The sequence below is a fragment of the Physella acuta genome, unplaced genomic scaffold (assembly GCF_028476545.2).
Source record: "Physella acuta isolate Inbredline_101_S28 unplaced genomic scaffold, ASM2847654v3 ptg000353l, whole genome shotgun sequence".
Lineage (NCBI taxonomy): Eukaryota > Metazoa > Mollusca > Gastropoda > Physidae > Physella > Physella acuta.
In genome coordinates, this window is record NW_026731872.1 from 1,095,074 (window position 1) to 1,112,953 (window position 17,880).

A 17,880-nucleotide genomic window follows, 5' to 3' on the forward strand; every position below is an offset into this window, starting at 1 on the left:
GTTGGTGACCTACTTACCAGCCCTATAGCCGTCACTATCCCGGCAGTACGAATACTACGATTGTAAACATTCGTCGTGAACCAAAGCTCATCAGATTGGTGGGGGGGAGGGGGTGGTAGCGATTTGCCTGGAGAGCAGGGGAGTAATGGCGTGCGTCTACGTCTTTTCCTGCATGGTCCCCATGAAGAGAATTATATATATATATATATATATATATATATATATATATATATATATATATATAAGATAGAAGATATAGATCTATTTTCTTAAAAAAAAAAAGCTTTTGTAGCTAAAATATGTAACTGATCTCATGAGCGACCAAAGCTTTTATGAAAGAGAGTAAATTGGATTTCTTATTTTCGGTGCATTAAAAGCTTGTTGCTATAAAGTGGTGTTTTTTTTTAATATTTGTTTTATTTTCTACTTTTAAGTGATTCCTAATTTATGAAGTCGAAACGACTAAAAATATTTGCTTGAAATTCCATCAGTAGTTCGCGATATCTAAAAGACGATTATCTGCTCCTTGAAAGGCAGCCGTCCGTGGCCATATTTTACAGACGACAGCAAGTTCTTGTTACCTCCCCTTAGTTTAAAATAGTTTAAAAACCTTATTATCTTCCCCTAATAGCCTTCACTAGATAGACCGGCTCTACGATTTTAAACATTCTCGTGAACCACAGCTCACCAGACTGGTGTTATTGAATATAGTAATCTATCGAGTGATTTAATTTTGTTATCTTCCTTTAGCTTCAAAACCGTTTAAACAATTTTAATGACTAAATAAACATCTAATTAAATTAAAAAATAGATAGACTTGTATTGTCATCGAATTTTAACGTATCTGGGAAGTTTGAACGAAATCACTGCATTAGATGTAGGTCAAAATCAGTGTTTCTTCCAGACTTTTTTCTCCGGGGGGGCACTTGAAATTTTCGGGGGGGCGGTAAACTTTCTTCGGGGGGGGCGGACACTGTTAAAAGTATATATTTTCTATATAAATTATATAAATTTCATTTCGTTCGGGGGGGGGCGGTAAAAAATTTTCGGGGGGTTGCCCCCCCGAAGAGATGCCTGGAAGAAACTCTGGTCAAAATTGAGCTACAAGATTCGCCACAAACCCACAAACAAACGTTTTGAACTAGAAATCTAAATAAAAGCTTGTAAAAATGTGTTGTTTTTTGTGTGATTAATTGGGGTGATACCTGTCCTTGAGTAGCCAAGTGGCAATCAATAGTTGTTGTAGCGGAGAGAAAAAAGACACGCAGTGAGAAAAAGAAATAAAGTTGTGATAACATTTCTAAGTGAGAAATACTTTATTCTCTGACTCTATCGTAATGTTATAACCGACATTCGACAATAACAGCTTATCATGCCGAAAAAACTCAGCATCCATGGAATGATTCAAGAAAAACAATCGGTTTTTGTTCGCACGACATTAGTGCGCGATTTAACTCAATTGATTTAACTATATTGTATATAAACTGTGTTTGTGCTCAATGAACTGCTTGCGACATCATACCAATTGAGAAAGGCTTTGCTACTATCCAACTCGGTGCTTACGGTCCAGGTCTAGCGCCTATGACTCATTAGTAGCAAAGTGATAAGTGACTGTATGTTAGGACTACCTCAAAAAGACAGTAAGAAATACAAGAACAGCACAGATGCAATTGATTGATAATTTTAGGCTTGTCAATTTACGTCAAGAGCACAACTTTTTTTTTTTGGTACTGTACCCATCTGTTTCGACCTATTGCCCACCTCAGCATGCCGAGAAAACACAACCACAGTCAGATGATGAGGACGATGAAGATGAACCCAGCCACCGCGAGGAAAACCTCAAACCCAACCCAAAGTTGGAGGCTGGCCGGAAGTTGCCGCCATCTTTGGAAGACTACCCTCGAGAGTACATCGGAAAACCTTTAGAAGACTTGGATGAGTTTTACCACAATCAGAAGGTGAGTGCCTGGACCACATGACCACGTGAGTGTCTGTCCCAGTGGACAGTTAGAACAAACAACTTCAACGAACGACTTTTTTTCTCTCCCCAGACATTTGTCGTACTCAACAAAGATAAGACAATCTTCCGATTCAGCGCAACCAATGCAATATTCTTGTTGTCTCCCTTCAACCCTATTCGACGGGTGGCCATTTACATACTTGTACATCCATATCCTTGCTCAAATGGTGCTATTTATAACTCGGACACCCCGTTGTTTCTCACTTCCCTTCTGTGGCCCAGGCGGGATTGCTCTATTGGGGTGGTGGGGTCTCCACACACACACACACAGATATATATATATATATATATATATATATATATATATATATATATATATATATATATATATATATATATATATATATATATATATATATATATATATATATATATATATATATATATATATATATATATATATATATATATATATATATATATAAATTTTTAATAGCTATTTTAAGAGAGAGAAAATTATTTTATTATATTGAAAATTGTGCAGTTGAGAGCGACACAAGCATGGCAGTATCTGACCACATCGGTACCTTGACATGAGACAGTTTTCAGGGTGTAACACCTGTAACACCCACTGCCTGCGCCATTGCTCCTCGTCACCATGACAACAACAGCATGTCAGATTTAGATGTAACGGTAGAGGCAGCATTTAGTACGGAATAAACTATGACAAGACTGCTTTGTTAACTACTTGTTAAATGCCCCACTAGCCTCCCCCCTCCCTTGACGTTAAAGATCGGGATTGGCCTAACTGGTGCAGCCTTACGTTTGGATCAAGATCTCCGCCGTGAGCAGGTGTGACCAGACATATTGCCGACACTCAAGAGTCGAATCAATGATTGGGGGGGGGGGGGGGGAAATCAAAGGACGGTCCTGGTTACTTCAGGAAGTAAATAGCGTTCTTTTAAGGTCTCAACTTGTATTTTACGAGGGAATATCACAAAAGCAAAGATCGACGTAATTTTAGATAGCCGTTGGGAAGAGGAGGGGGGAAGAGGGAGGGGATGTGGCTGAATACAAAAATGATGTGTAGTGTAGCCTTTAAAGTCTACATATTAAAATAATGTTACACACTTTTGATTAAAATACTATTAGTGGGACATATGTATTTATTATAAAAATATATTCTATAATTAGTAACAAAAGTGCATAACTTACCCAGTCTGTAGCCGCCACTTGTGTTTTTCTACCGGTAGATGTTTCATCTGGTGGGGGAAAAAAACTTTATTTTAATGACATGCATGTCTAAATAAGGTTTGCTCTCACTGTTGAAAATTGTAGAATGTAATTAAAACATCACTGAACTAAACCTGACGCACTACCGGAACCACGTGACAAAATCAGCAACTGACGATTGTCTTGTGGTCAGTACAAGTGGTCGTGCTAGTTGTAACAGCTTAATGCATGCTTGTACCTGATCAGATTGGTGTTTTCTTGTCTCATTGTTTGTTTACTCTGGTCTACGTCTCCTCACACTCATGGAAACATTGCTAGTATTTCTCTTAACATTTGGCCACAATTTTTAGTCTTATCGTCATGCTGACCATTATAGTAAACTGCGCGTTTATGGCCATTACGTTCTGGCAACCCCCGCCTGAAGTGGAGTAAGTACTTCCGCGGCCAGTTTGGCTTTCTCTCATTTTCTTTCTCCTTGGGCTTGCATTTGTATTTTCGTCCTAACTCGTCCGCTTAACAATAGCTTCAACTCCTCCAAATTTGTCATTCACTGATCAACTCGACCAGAGGAAGCGTCGCCAGCCAAGGCAAGGGTAGGTAACCCACTGGGACCCTACCAGGCAAGGGTAGGTAACCCACTGGGACCCTACCAGTCAAGGGTAGGTAACCCACTGGGACCCTACCAGTCAAGGGTAGGTAACCCACTGGGACCCTACCAGGCAGGGGTAGGTAACCCACTGGGACCCTACCAGGCAGGGGTAGGTAACCCACTAGGACGCTGCCTTTGTCTTGGCTCTCCAGCTTTTGATATTATAATCAGTTATAATATTATGGTTAAATAAATGCAACTTTTCATAAACTCTTTGTTTTTAATTCTTTACTTTTAAAATTTCTTTCAAACTTTTTTTGTCTCAACCGATGTTGTAAATTGCTTCCAGCTAAAAACTTGCTTTACAATAATCATTGATCAGCTTTACAAAACTTATTTGTGTTGTCTTGTGATGTCTGCTGTTGACAGCAATATTTTTACTTTCAATATTGTCCTTGATATTTCAATTATGTTATTTGGTGTTGTTTTAATTATCAAACTAAACACAGTTGAGTCCATTTGGTTCATTTTCTTTTGACTTTTTAACCAATCACCTCATTTACCTTTTTTGTTCAACAAAAGTATCAACAAGTACCAAAATGTGCATACAAATGAAGATGTAGTTGGTTTTAAAAATGAAAAGAAGACTTTAGAGTGATATAAACTCGAAAATGACTATTTGAATGCGGCGACTGCGCCGCACTAAGGCACTTTAAATAAATTGTGCTGGAGTTACCGATCCACTTTTTTTTTACAATTATTAAGTCCACACACTTCCATCCAACTATTTTTACTGTCCGAAAGTGTACATATTTCAATCCAACATTTTAAAATACAAGATATCAAAGTTATTATTAGCTATACTTACAAAAATAACACAATGTGTTCACATGTATCCCCCCCCCCCCCTCCCCAATAACTCTACTGACCAAACATGTGTACAACTTTATTTCAGACATCTCGACCCATTTTTCTGTTTCGACCTTCATGGCTCAACCTTTATGTTGCGACCTTCATGTCTCAATGTGGACTGGCTACTTTGGACTAACTTTACTTTTGACCTTGTATACAATAGCATGTTCCACTCATCACAGTGGCAATTTTTGGCCTCTCAGCTTGTGGCCATCTCTTCCCCCCTCCCCCCCCCCCAAAAAAAATTGAAGCAATCTACATCAGACCCACTTCAATCAACAAGACAAGTTGACCTAGCAAAGTTGACCCAATTTTTTCCTTAACGGCCTACTTTGTTTAGTTTAACTGTTATGATCACCATCATCACCAATTGTGTCTTTATGGCTCGCTCTGAACAACCGCCGGAATATGTTGAGTAAGTACGGCGTCATTTCCTCTTCCTGTGACGTCACGCTTGTTTGTTTGTTGTCGGCGTACCACTAACAGCAGTATCCAACGATTAGGAATCCTACATTTTAGCACACCATTGAAAGACTTCTCATTAATCGAAATCATTTTATGTATGTCAACTTTACTGGTATTTGTCTACTTGCGGTCTGGACAAACAGATTCTGGACAGTTATGGAATTATTTTTGAAAAGTAAAAAAAACAAAACAACGGATGCTGCTGTTAGTGGAAAGTGGGGGCCTCCCACTGTGTAGTGTCTGCACCCACATGGGAGTTATATGACGTCAACAAGCACGTGCCCTTGCCTTTTAAACGTCATCACGTGATTTCTACCTAGTATCACGTGACCGGAATGTTGCCCATAGATACTTCATGTCTCATAAATGTCTCGTTTGTTCACAGGAGTGTGTTGGTCAAATAGAGGGAGGGAGTTGGTCAATTAGAGGGAGGGAGTTGGTCAATTAGAGGGAGGGAGTTGGTCAATTAGAGGGAGTTGGTCAATTAGAGGGAGGGAGTTGGTCAATTAGAGGGAGTTGGTCAATTAGAGGAAGGGAGTTGGTGATTTAGAGGGAGGGAGTTGGTTAATCAAAGGGAGGGAGTTGGTCAATTAGAGGGACAATTTCCAGTACATTTCACAGTGACTGTTAGAAGAATGGGATTGAGTCAAGATGGAGGTGTCTGCAGTGTTAAATAGTTAAATAATTAAATGATGTCAAGGCACTGACCAACTACACACTTGCGCAACAAACATCTTCGTTTCGTCCAAACTCTGACCCTTGCTTGCTGCCTGTTTCCCTCCTTTTGCTTGCTGCCATAGATTCTAAACGTTTCACTCAAATAGTCAATCACACAAGAAACACAAGAATGCCCAAACGAATCTATTGCACACGTCCACAGTCAGATACCTCACAAAGTACTCGATAAGTTTGTTCACTTATTCAACAGTCTCTTAACTTTCATGTTAGTTTTAACCTTGATATTATTGTTAAGTATCATGTTTCATGTAAACCAATGTAAATAAACCAGTGTAGAACAGCGTTCACCAGAAACCCTTTGTTTTATGTTGTCTGGCCGCTAGTGTTTTGTATGTGTCGTGTTATCGGTCTTATATGATGCTTAACAACTGTCCCGTAATGGTTAGAACAAATCTTGCCAGACATAGTCTATAGTCCATAGACCATTAGATCTAGTAGTTTGTGCCTTGAGGCCATTCATTGTGTGTCGCCTCCTTATTTTTAGACATTACACCCAACAACAGACCTTTAATTTTTAAAAGTTATTCATTTGTTGCAGGCCTTACTATTACTTCTAATGATATACTTATATACTAGATCTAGTCATTATCTAATCTAGATCTAGAAATTTTTAGTTACTGCCCAAAACGCCGCTCACATTTTTTTGGTATAGATCTAGATCTAGATCTTCTAGATCTAGATTCTACACTCTACATCTAGATTTAATCTAGATCTAGACTAGATCTAGCCTAAATTTTTAAAAAATTGGCTAAATACTAAATAGGACCCCTAACAAGTTACTAACAACCATATATACTCCTAGTCTAGATCTTAGATATAGGATTTAGAGTCATTTCAGAAAATACTCACTTTATTTATAATATTTATCTAAATAATAGGCCTACATAGATCAGATGATACATTAAAAAATTGCATTAAATTTTAAATGGCCTTCGTTTGGAGTTTTGACATCTGCTGCTTTACTTAAAATTAATAACTTGATATCTAGATCTAGAATATCATGAATCAATCATATGAATGTATTTGTACACAAAGTTTAGGCCTAGTTCTAGAATTTTTTTAAACTGGACAAAAAATAATGCAGAGCATTTATTTCCTTAAGGGAATTAACTTTATATTAATATTATATTAATAATATTTTTTTATTTATTGCCCACAGCTTGACAAGAGAATATAGATCTATAATAATATAAGATCTCAATTTTAATTTTTTAAAATAAACATTTATTTTATATCTGCATTCCCATCTGCTTTTTCAATGTACGCATGCGCATGTAGTTGTGAACTTTGAATAATTTTGAACTATCTATCATTTTCATATCTTGCAAAAGTAACTTGGCTGCCAATTTTCAAAACACCAAAAATATCATAACAAACCTAGATCTAGATCTAGATCTAGATCTAGATTTAAAAAGCGTTAGGTCTAGAAATATAGATCTAGATCAAGGTTAGGTTGGCACTGACAGCGTTGTTAGCACGTTGCCCATAAAACGATAGATTACCCATTTTTTTTACTAATATTTATTAATTTAATTAATATAATAAATCAATTATATTATTTATATTATATATTTTATAGTTTATTTATAGATTCTAGATCTATACTATAGTTAACTATAGTATAGTATAATATTAAATATATATAGAATCTATCTAGTGACAATAGATCTAAACTAGATCTATTCTAGATCTATTAATATTTAATTAGGGGCCTAAACAACATTGTTTATTTATTATCTATAATCTAGGGCGCGTTAGCCGTTAAAGTCTAAAGATAATCTAGTAGATCTAGATAATACTAGATATAGATCTAGATCTAGTTTTTTTTTTCTTTTTAAGTTAAAGAAAACTCTCACTCTCTTAATGTTTGCAGGTTCTTTCTTTTTTAATAAAGATCTAAATTCTAGGCTAATTCTGAATTAGTAATTCAGCAATCATTTTTTAAAAATGTAACTGCATTTCTCAGCCAAGAGTTGTCTTCAATCTATAATAGATAGATCTATAGTCTATATTATTTATTATTATAAATTATTCAAGCTTCATTAAATTTAAAATAAAACTTTGCTGATATGTGAATGAATTTGATCTAGCCTATTAGATTTTAAAATAATTAATTAGGCCTAATTATCCTCTTATCTGTTGACGATTGCCCAATTTCATGGTTTGAGTTTCATGTTACTTTTGCAATTTTAATTTTTTTTTCTGCATGTGATTTTAGTCTTTTTTTTTATTTGTTGTGATCCATTTATAAAAATAGATCTATTAGGCTTATACTTAGGCCTATATTAATATTTTTATTTTAAGATCTTGTTGCTTTTAATTATTTTATATACTATGTCTAATGAATAGTTAGTATAGATATTAGTCTAGTGCTAGTATATAGGCTAATCTTCAATTGTTTTAGTTAGGTAGGCTGCTAAATGATCAATTTTAAAAAAATGTACATCTATAGCTATTTAAGATATGTAGCATTGTTTTCCATATACCATGGCCATACCCATATACAAGAATCTCAGATATTGCCGATGTTACTTTACTATTGGTTAGAGCAGTAACAATGTACTCAAGGTTGTCTAATAACCTACATTAACTATTTCGATGCTAAATTTATATCGTAAGTTACTATGATGCTTATCTTCATCATTGAGTATATTGATCTGTTAATTGAACCCCCCCCCCCCCCTCCCCAATACTAATATTCTTATACAACATTTGAAAGTATTTATATCTTTATCAGTTATAGTTGATACTCTGTCACTTATTAATATGGCTGTTTTAAAAATATAAAATTAAAACCAAATAAATAGTAGTTCTAATTTTTAGTAGACTAAAATTTACAAACATGATAGGATATGACAGTCTTTAGAAATATCCTAATATTTACAAACTGCTACACATGAAAGATTGTAGAAAATTGTGCTCTGATAATCACAAGACAGTTCAATGATTTACTCAAGCAAAAAAAACTTGTTTTTTTTACAAGTTTGCCATGCCGGCTTCTAATTTCATTTTGTTACAAAATAAAATAATGTATCAAATATTTGTGTTGTTGGCAAGAAAAACCACATTAAATTATACATAATCAACTCAAATGCTTTTTGCGCTTAATAGAAAAAGTCAAAAGTCGGTGGTTTTTATATACTTAAAAAACCATAACAATTCAGGTTGCTTAAACTTTTAGGTAATTGTTTTTATTTTGTAATACTTCTCAAAAACTTCTAAAAAAAATAATAAAACCCTTGGCAAACTGGTAAAAAATATTTGTAAGAAATATTTAGATTTAACTAGTTGCACTTCTAGAGTTATGTAATGCTGAAATTTGTACCATTTATTACAGACATGTCTTCCTGGGAATTTATACTTTGGAGGCTTTTATCAAGACGTTGTCCAGAGGTTTTGTTCTCAAACCATTCACATACCTCCGGGATCCCTGGAATTGGCTGGACTTTTTTGTCATTTCTATTGCGTAAGCAAGTTGTGAGCTTGAAGAAAGAGTTCTGGTGGAAAGTTTGTCTTAGAAGTGTTATATAATAGGAAGGCATTTATGGAAATTATATTATTATATGTAATATAGGGTCGGTTAAATATCTTCATTTTGTGTTATTATTTGACATGCACAAGCCCTAAGTGCAGAACTATTCAAAAATTATTTTTCTTGAGGATAGAAACAGTGTCAAAGATCTTTACCAGAAAATTCATAGTAATCATAGCTCTTGAATTCAACTATTTTTTCAGTTTAACATTAGTATTTAGTTTCCATTGTATTTCATAATGGTGTAAAATGCTTGGCAAATAATTGAGCCTGTTTGTGCTACTTCAGCTACATGACGCTGGCAATCAAATCTTTGGGAAACTTGTCAGCACTCAGAACATTTCGTGTTTTGCGGGCCCTCAAGACAATTTCAGTCATCCCAGGTAAGGTATTACAGACGTGACTAGTTAAAAAACATGTTGATTTCCCTTTGTTCATTAAACTACAAGAGTTCCACTAAGTTAACTTGATCAGTAGCTTGCTCAGTGTGATGGATAGAGCATACAATTGAAAACCCACTAGTGGTGAGTTTGATCCTCTGACTAGATCCCTAAGTCCACCAACTTGTCTCAAAAAAGGAAAGTAGGCTAAGTATTTTCCTTTAAAGTTGAAGTGAGTGTATTTGGCCTTGCAATTGTTCATTGAACTTTCAGGTTTGAAGACAATCGTAGGTGCCTTGTTGGAGGCAGTCAGACGGCTTAGAGATGTCATGATACTCACTGTGTTTGTACTCTCCATCTTTGCACTCATTGGCATGCAGCTCTATTCAGGAGCACTACGTCAGAAGTGCATTAAAGATCCCATTGCACACTATGGAAGAAATGTCACAGATGAAGAATGGTGGCTGTTTGTCAATGATGAAGGTGAGTGTTTTTAACTGTTGGTCTGGCACACAGCCTAGGACGAGTACATAATGACTCGTCTTTTTACTTGACTCAGCAGTTAGGTGTTCACTTTTCATATCCATCTATTATGATATGACTCCATACCACACAACCACTATTATGATATGACTCCATACCACACAAACACTATTATGATATGACTCCATATCACACAACCACTATTATGATATGACTCCATACCACACAACCACTATTATGATATGACTCCATTCCACACAACCACTATTATGATATGACTCCATACCACACAACCACTATTATGATATGACTCCATACCACACACCACTCTCACCAGTTTCTCATGGCCATGCTGAGACAAGACCATGCAAGCACATTGTACAAGCGCTATTATTTAAGAATCCAATGTACTCATCTTAAGTTTTCACACAAAATAATGATGTAGGCCTAATTTGATTTGGTTGCATGATCTAACAGGGCCTACATTTGTTTATTCATTTACTAATATACTAAAAAAACATATCTATCTGTGTATACACACAGATGTTTAGCATTTTTCTAACAACATATTTTTTAGAATACAGCAGTTGTGTTTGCTTATAAAATGAAAATATTTTCTTTTCTAATTTAGAGAATTGGAAAAAAGATGATTTTGACCAAGTAATGGTGTGTAACAATGGCTCAAATTCTGGGTAAGCTACAATGTGTGTGTATAGATCTAGGGTTAGGGTAAGCTACAATGTGTGTGTATAGATCTAGGGTTAGGGTAAGCTACAATGTGTGTGTATAGATCTAGGGTTAGGGTAAGCTACAATGTGTGTGTATAGATCTAGGGTTAGGGTAAGCTACAATGTGTGTGTATAGATCTAGGGTTAGGGTAAGCTACAATGTGTGTGTATAGATCTAGGGTTAGGGTAAGTTACAATGTGTGTGTATAGATCTAGGGTTAGGGTAAGCTACAATGTGTGTGTATAGATCTAGGGTTAGGGTAAGCTACAATGTGTGTGTATAGATCTAGGGTTAGGGTAAGCTACAATGTGTGTGTATAGATCTAGGGTTAGGGTAAGTTACAATGTGTGTGTATAGATCTAGGGTTAGGGTAAGCTACAATGTGTGTGTATAGATCTAGGGTTAGGGTAAGCTACAATGTGTGTGTATAGGTCTAGGGTTAGGGTAAGCTACAATGTGTGTGTATAGATCTAGGGTTAGGGTAAGCTACAATGTGTGTGTATAGATCTAGGGTTAGGGTAAGCTACAATGTGTGTGTATAGATCTAGGGTTAGGGTAAGCTACAATGTGTGTGTATAGATCTAGGGTTAGGGTAAGCTACAATGTGTGTGTATAGATCTAGGGTTAGGGTAAGCTACAATGTGTGTGTATAGATCTAGGGTTAGGGTAAGCTACAATGTGTGTGTATAGATCTAGGGTTAGGGTAAGCTACAATGTGTGTGTATAGATCTAGGGTTAGGGTAAGTTACAATGTGTGTGTATAGATCTAGGGTTAGGGTAAGTTACAATGTGTGTGTATAGATCTAGGGTTAGGGTAAGCTACAATGTGTGTGTATAGATCTAGGGTTAGGGTAAGCTACAATGTGTGTGTATAGATCTAGGGTTAGGGTAAGCTACAATGTGTGTGTATAGATCTAGGGTTAGGGTAAGCTACAATGTGTGTGTATAGATCTAGGGTTAGGGTAAGCTACAATGTGTGTGTATAGATCTAGGGTTAGGGTAAGCTACAATGTGTGTGTATAGATCTAGGGTTAGGGTAAGCTACAATGTGTGTGTATAGATCTAGGGTTAGGGTAAGCTACAATGTGTGTGTATAGATCTAGGGTTAGGGTAAGCTACAATGTGTGTGTATAGATCTAGGGTTAGGGTAAGCTACAATGTGTGTGTATAGATCTAGGGTTAGGGTAAGCTACAATGTGTGTGTATAGATCTAGGGTTAGGGTAAGCTACAATGTGTGTGTATAGATCTAGAATATAATTGAACTCTGCTTTTAATTTACAGCATGGAGCGTACAATTAAAAACACCCCCCCCCCCCCCCGGCCAAATATTGCTGTCTGACATTACCCCCTGTCAAGTACTAATTGATTTGGTTTGTAAATCTTCTGGGTGGAATAATTGTGTACTTTGTTGGTTTCCCTGTTTTGTTTATTATAGAATGCCTTGATATAACACACAATTTAATGTCAGTCCAATCATTATGTAGAATGCTTTTTTTTTATAAAATGAAGTTTTTTCACTTGATCAGTATCATGCCTAATAGGTAGTTTCAAGAAGTGGATTTTTACAGAGGAGTATGTGTAATGGCCTTTTTACACCTTCTCTACAAAGGTACAAATCCTATACAGTGATAGACGACAGTGGCTCTTCCACAAAATGGGCACTTGGCAGAATGGGACGAATGCCCAAATGCTATACTGTGATAAACAAAGCTTACAACAATGCTGTGTAAAATGATGCCAACAACATTGCTAATGACACTGAGGATCTCAACATTTGATCCTCATTAGTCTTTATTTTCAACTGCACTTGTTAAACGACATGGATTGTATAAGCTTTCAAGTACATCACTCTTGGTCCACACCTCTGTAGAGTGTCATGTTCATTGAGAGTTTGATTCAAATCCAGCCTGAAATCAGCTATGACTGTTCCATTAATTGCAAACTGTTTTTGTTTCAGCCAATGTGGGACAGAGACAACTGAAAATGGTACCCTCATTTACAGATGTTACCCAGACATTGGACCCAACCCCAACTTTGACTTTACTAGCTTTGACAACTTCGGAATGGCTTTGTTGTGTGCCTTCCGTCTTATGACTCAGGATTTCTGGGAAAGCTTGTACCACTTGGTATGACCTCAGTGGGGCTATTTTAGGGCTATATAGATTTCTTTTTTTTTCTTTGTCTACTCTGCACAATTTTATATTATTTTTATTTTTAGTATTTTGCAATGTATTTTTAGCCAATGGCCTTCTATCACTAGGTGCTCAGAGCAGAAGGGACACCTCATTGTTTATACTTTGTGCTGGTCATATTACTTGGGTCATTTTATTTGGTCAACTTGATACTGGCTATTGTAGCCATGTCTTATGATGAACAGCAGAAACAAGATTTAGCAGACGCAGAAGAAGAAGCTGCAGAAAGACAGGTATGTTTATTATTATGTATTTCTTCCCAATCTCTTGTATGTATTTTAGTGTATGTTGGTCACCCTCCCTCCACAAGGGGGGGGGGGGGGGTTAAATGTCCCTAGGCAACTGCTCAGATATCAGGGTGGTCTTGAAGCCACCAGCTATATTATCTTAGTGATGCCCTAACATGCCTACCATCCCGACAAAAGCAGAATTGTTCCACCAACAAAATGAAATAGCTGAACATATAAAATTATTTTTAAAAAACCAAATAAATCCCATTGGAAAAAATTGAGCTGGAAAAGCGATTATTTACCTTTCCTTGTTTACCTAAAATATGTAAGAAGCTCAGATTAGGAGTCTTTTTAAAATGAATACGATATTTCTGAAATTATTCTCAAATATTCTTTTTGGTATTTGTAAATTTAAACTATGCATTGTATAAAATGTATGGAGAAAAGTACCATAAATTCATGAGTGACGCACTAATTTCTAGATCTAGACTTTCTAGGTCTATCTATCTAACTAGGTATCTTAACAATTACATGCGTTTTAACAATTGTTGTTCATATTGCCTCCTACATAGCAAGGTAGGAATCATCTAAAATGTTTTAACTAAAGTTAATTAAATCAAATCAATATTATGCTTAAGTGTTAAATTTCTGGCTTTTTTTTTGGTGGGGGGGGGGTGTCTCAGGTTACCGGTTAGCCTACGTTTTTTTTTTAAATGTAAGTTGACATTAAGCAGTATTTAGGCTTAGTTAGAGACTAGCTATATAAAACTTATGCCTTGTCTTAAGACTTGTTTTTAATTTATTTTTGGCATATCAAAGTAACATCAGAGTGTATGTTCAACTTTTTTGCTTCAAATTCCTCTTTTTTGGTATGATGGTTCCTACTTTTGTTCGCCAGGGGTAGGCATGTTTGGACGCCACCCCTGGTTTGGTTAAGTCATTGATTGTAGTAGCCCACTGTATCCCTAGTGTAGTGGGGGATGGGGGGGGGGATGTAGGTGCCTCTAGAGAAGTTTGACATTTAATTAAAGTAGTAGACTTTACCATCCATGCAGGATGCCTAATGCAGCAGATCTCAGTTGCTAAGGTAGCCCAGCTGCACACTACCGCTGGCCCCTCCGATATTCAAAAAATTATCCCAAAAAGTTGACAGGAGTGTACTAAACAACGTTCCAAAGTTTCATACTGATCAGATAAATGAAATAATGCATAAAAGAGATACATACATTTGTTTATATATGTATATAACATGTGTATTGAAAACCACCGGTTACATTACTGCAGGGGTGCTAGATGTGACCCGTGGTGCAGATGGACCATTGATTCAAATAGTGCTCATTGCACACATATAAATACACATATATATATGTGTGTGTGTATATAATTATATCTATATATATATTTAATGTATTTAATGTTTAATTTAAAGGAAGAAGAAGCCCGCAAAGAAGCTCTGAGTATCACAAAAAGTAACAGCAACTCCTCATACAACGAATTTGAAGGGGGAGATAAGGATATGGTAGAAAAATTGGATGAAAAAGAAAGGTTGTCAGTAACAAGTGACCAATCTATGACCAGTGCCCATCTCAAACCAAGTCTTCTCAATCAGAAACGGGTACGTCAATGTGTGACCAGTACCCACCTGTCCTTGTCTTGCCCTCTGAAATCCCTATGCTAACTGATCTAAAGTGTGTCTATAGTTATGATTCTAATGTATCATTATGTTTCTAATGTAAGTTGAATGTCCATTCTGTCTTGCTATTTTAGCACAGCCTTAGCCTGCCAGGTTCGCCCTATATCAATCGACGTAACAGTAAGGGAAGCCAATACAGCTGGAGGAAGCCAGTCAGCTCAGCCAAAAGGGGAGGGCACTACACTGACCGCCAGCCACTGGTCCATCACACATTAGAAAATCTTCCACTTCCATTTGCTGATGATTCAGGTGCTGTAACTCCATCATCAGAAGATCTATGCAACTTTTCATTTGTTAGGAATATGCCCAATGGCCGCAGATTCAGCTTTGCTTCACAGAAAAAAAGTGGAGCTCCAGATTCAGGTAGACAGACAGGAAGTCGTCGAAGTAGTTTTGCATCAAATCATAGTCGAACATCCCACACAAGCAGAGGCTCTCAGTTGGCAGATAAAAGTAAAATGGAGACTTTGCTCAACTTTAAGAAGGGCAAAGTCCCTGATGTTGTGTTGGACAAGTCTAAGCTGGATCAAGATGTAAGTTGTTTAACATCACCTACATCCACACTTGCTTTCATGCAGGGTTACAGGGAAATTGTATAGTATAACAACCAATCAGACGTAACCAGTCATTTAGTTACTGTGATATTTCAAATGAAACAACCCTATTTTGATACATGATGAGGATAAAGAATTTAACACAATTTATTTTTCTTTTAAATGAGCAGGCAGATTCTATCAGTAGTGGATCAGGTCCAGAAAAAGAGAAAGCATCAGAGACAAATCCCTTTCTTGGTAATCCACCATCTGGCCCTAATGTGGAAATGAAAGGTAAGACTTGTGAACAAAATCCAGAGTCAAGATTTTGACAAATCGTGACCTTCTATACAATTCTGATTTTAAAAAACCTAGTTTTCCTACCTTACCATTGAGCGTGTGAATCTTTTTTATTAGGTTGATGAAATTTCATATACTGTGTTAAACTGACAGATAAGTACCCTGCTTGCAAGATTTTGAGAGACAAGCTTTTGAGCATGTGATTTTTTAAATTTCGCATTGAGTTATAAGCTAAATTTGAAATATGATGAACCGGATCTGAGGGTTTCACACTTGCAACTGCTAATGCATCATAGTTATTTAATGACACCTGTCTAACTCATTCCTGGAAAATTCTAAAACGGAGGAAGGAACAAACCTGCTTAACAGTAAAAGTCAGTAAGGTTTGGCAAATAAAGCAACAGCCAGGGAAGAGAACAGTCTGAAAAATAAAGTTAATGTAACAAGAAATTATCAAGTAGCATTTAAGTTCATCTATGTTGACTTAAATTCCACTAAGAATAGGGATAAAGTGTAACTTTATGAGTAACCCAGAGCTCCCATGTGAGCACAGTGGCGCCTAAGTTCTTTTTAAAAAGTGCAATACACTATGGACACAGTGGCACCTAAGTTCTTTTTAAAAAGTGCAATACACTATGGACACAGTGGCACCTAAGTTCTTTTTAAAAAGTGCAATACACTATGGACACAGTGGCACCTAAGTTCTTTTTAAAAAGTGCAATACACTATGGACACAGTGGCACCTAAGTTCTTTTTAAAAAGTGCAATACACTATGGACACAGTGGCACCTAAGTTCTTTTTAAAAAGTGCAATACACTATGGACACAGTGGCACCTAAGTTCTTTTTAAAAAGTGCAATACACTATGGACACAGTGGCGCCTAAGTTCTTTTTAAAAAGTGCAATACACTATGGACACAGTGGCACCTAAGTTCTTTTTAAAAAGTGCAATACACTATGGACACAGTGGCACCTAAGTTCTTTTTAAAAAGTGCAATACACTATGGACACAGTGGCACCTAAGTTCTTTTTAAAAAGTGCAATACACTATGGACACAGTGGCACCTAAGTTCTTTTTAAAAAGTGCAATACACTATGGACACAGTGGCGCCTAAGTTCTTTTTAAAAAGTGCAATACACTATGGACACAGTGGCACCTAAGTTCTTTTTAAAAAGTGCAATACACTATGGACACAGTGGCACCTAAGTTCTTTTTAAAAAGTGCAATACACTATGGACACAGTGGCACCTAAGTTCTTTTTAAAAAGTGCAATACACTATGGACACAGTGGCGCCTAAGTTCTTTTTAAAAAGTGCAATACACTATGGACACAGTGGCGCCTAAGTTCTTTTTAAAAAGTGCAATACACTATGGACACAGTGGCACCTAAGTTCTTTTTAAAAAGTGCAATACACTATGGACACAGTGGCGCCTAAGTTCTTTTTAAAAAGTGCAATACACTATGGACACAGTGGCACCTAAGTTCTTTTTAAAAAGTGCAATACACTATGGACACAGTGGCACCTAAGTTCTTTTTAAAAAGTGCAATACACTATGGACACAGTGGCGCCTAAGTTCTTTTTAAAAAGTGCAATACACTATGGACACAGTGGCACCTAAGTTCTTTTTAAAAAGTGCAATACACTATGGACACAGTGGCGCCTAAGTTCTTTTTAAAAAGTGCAATACACTATGGACACAGTGGCACCTAAGTTCTTTTTAAAAAGAGCAATACACTATGGACACAGTGGCACCTAAGTTCTTTTTAAAAAGTGCAATACACTATGGACACAGTGGCACCTAAGTTCTTTTTAAAAAGTGCAATACACTATGGACACAGTGGCGCCTAAGTTCTTTTTAAAAAGTGCAATACACTATGGACACAGTGGCACCTAAGTTCTTTTTAAAA

The 17,880-nt window shown here is 36.4% G+C and overlaps 1 protein-coding gene across 2 annotated transcripts in view; it reads left to right on the forward strand.

Moving 5' to 3' along the window:
* The window catches only part of LOC131941229 (sodium channel protein type 4 subunit alpha B), a 74,819-nt gene that overhangs the window by 20,478 nt on the left and 36,461 nt on the right, over nt 1-17,880 (forward strand). For both annotated transcript variants that reach the window (XM_059300323.1, XM_059300324.1), the window contains exons 4-15: nt 1,767-1,958; nt 2,052-2,169; nt 5,025-5,109; nt 9,235-9,363; nt 9,718-9,812; nt 10,083-10,292; nt 10,924-10,984; nt 12,980-13,148; nt 13,283-13,447; nt 14,874-15,059; nt 15,212-15,670; nt 15,862-15,964. In XM_059300323.1, coding sequence (XP_059156306.1) covers nt 1,767-1,958; nt 2,052-2,169; nt 5,025-5,109; nt 9,235-9,363; nt 9,718-9,812; nt 10,083-10,292; nt 10,924-10,984; nt 12,980-13,148; nt 13,283-13,447; nt 14,874-15,059; nt 15,212-15,670; nt 15,862-15,964 — 1,972 coding nt within the window. The remainder of the gene's footprint in view (nt 1-1,766; nt 1,959-2,051; nt 2,170-5,024; nt 5,110-9,234; nt 9,364-9,717; nt 9,813-10,082; nt 10,293-10,923; nt 10,985-12,979; nt 13,149-13,282; nt 13,448-14,873; nt 15,060-15,211; nt 15,671-15,861; nt 15,965-17,880) is intronic.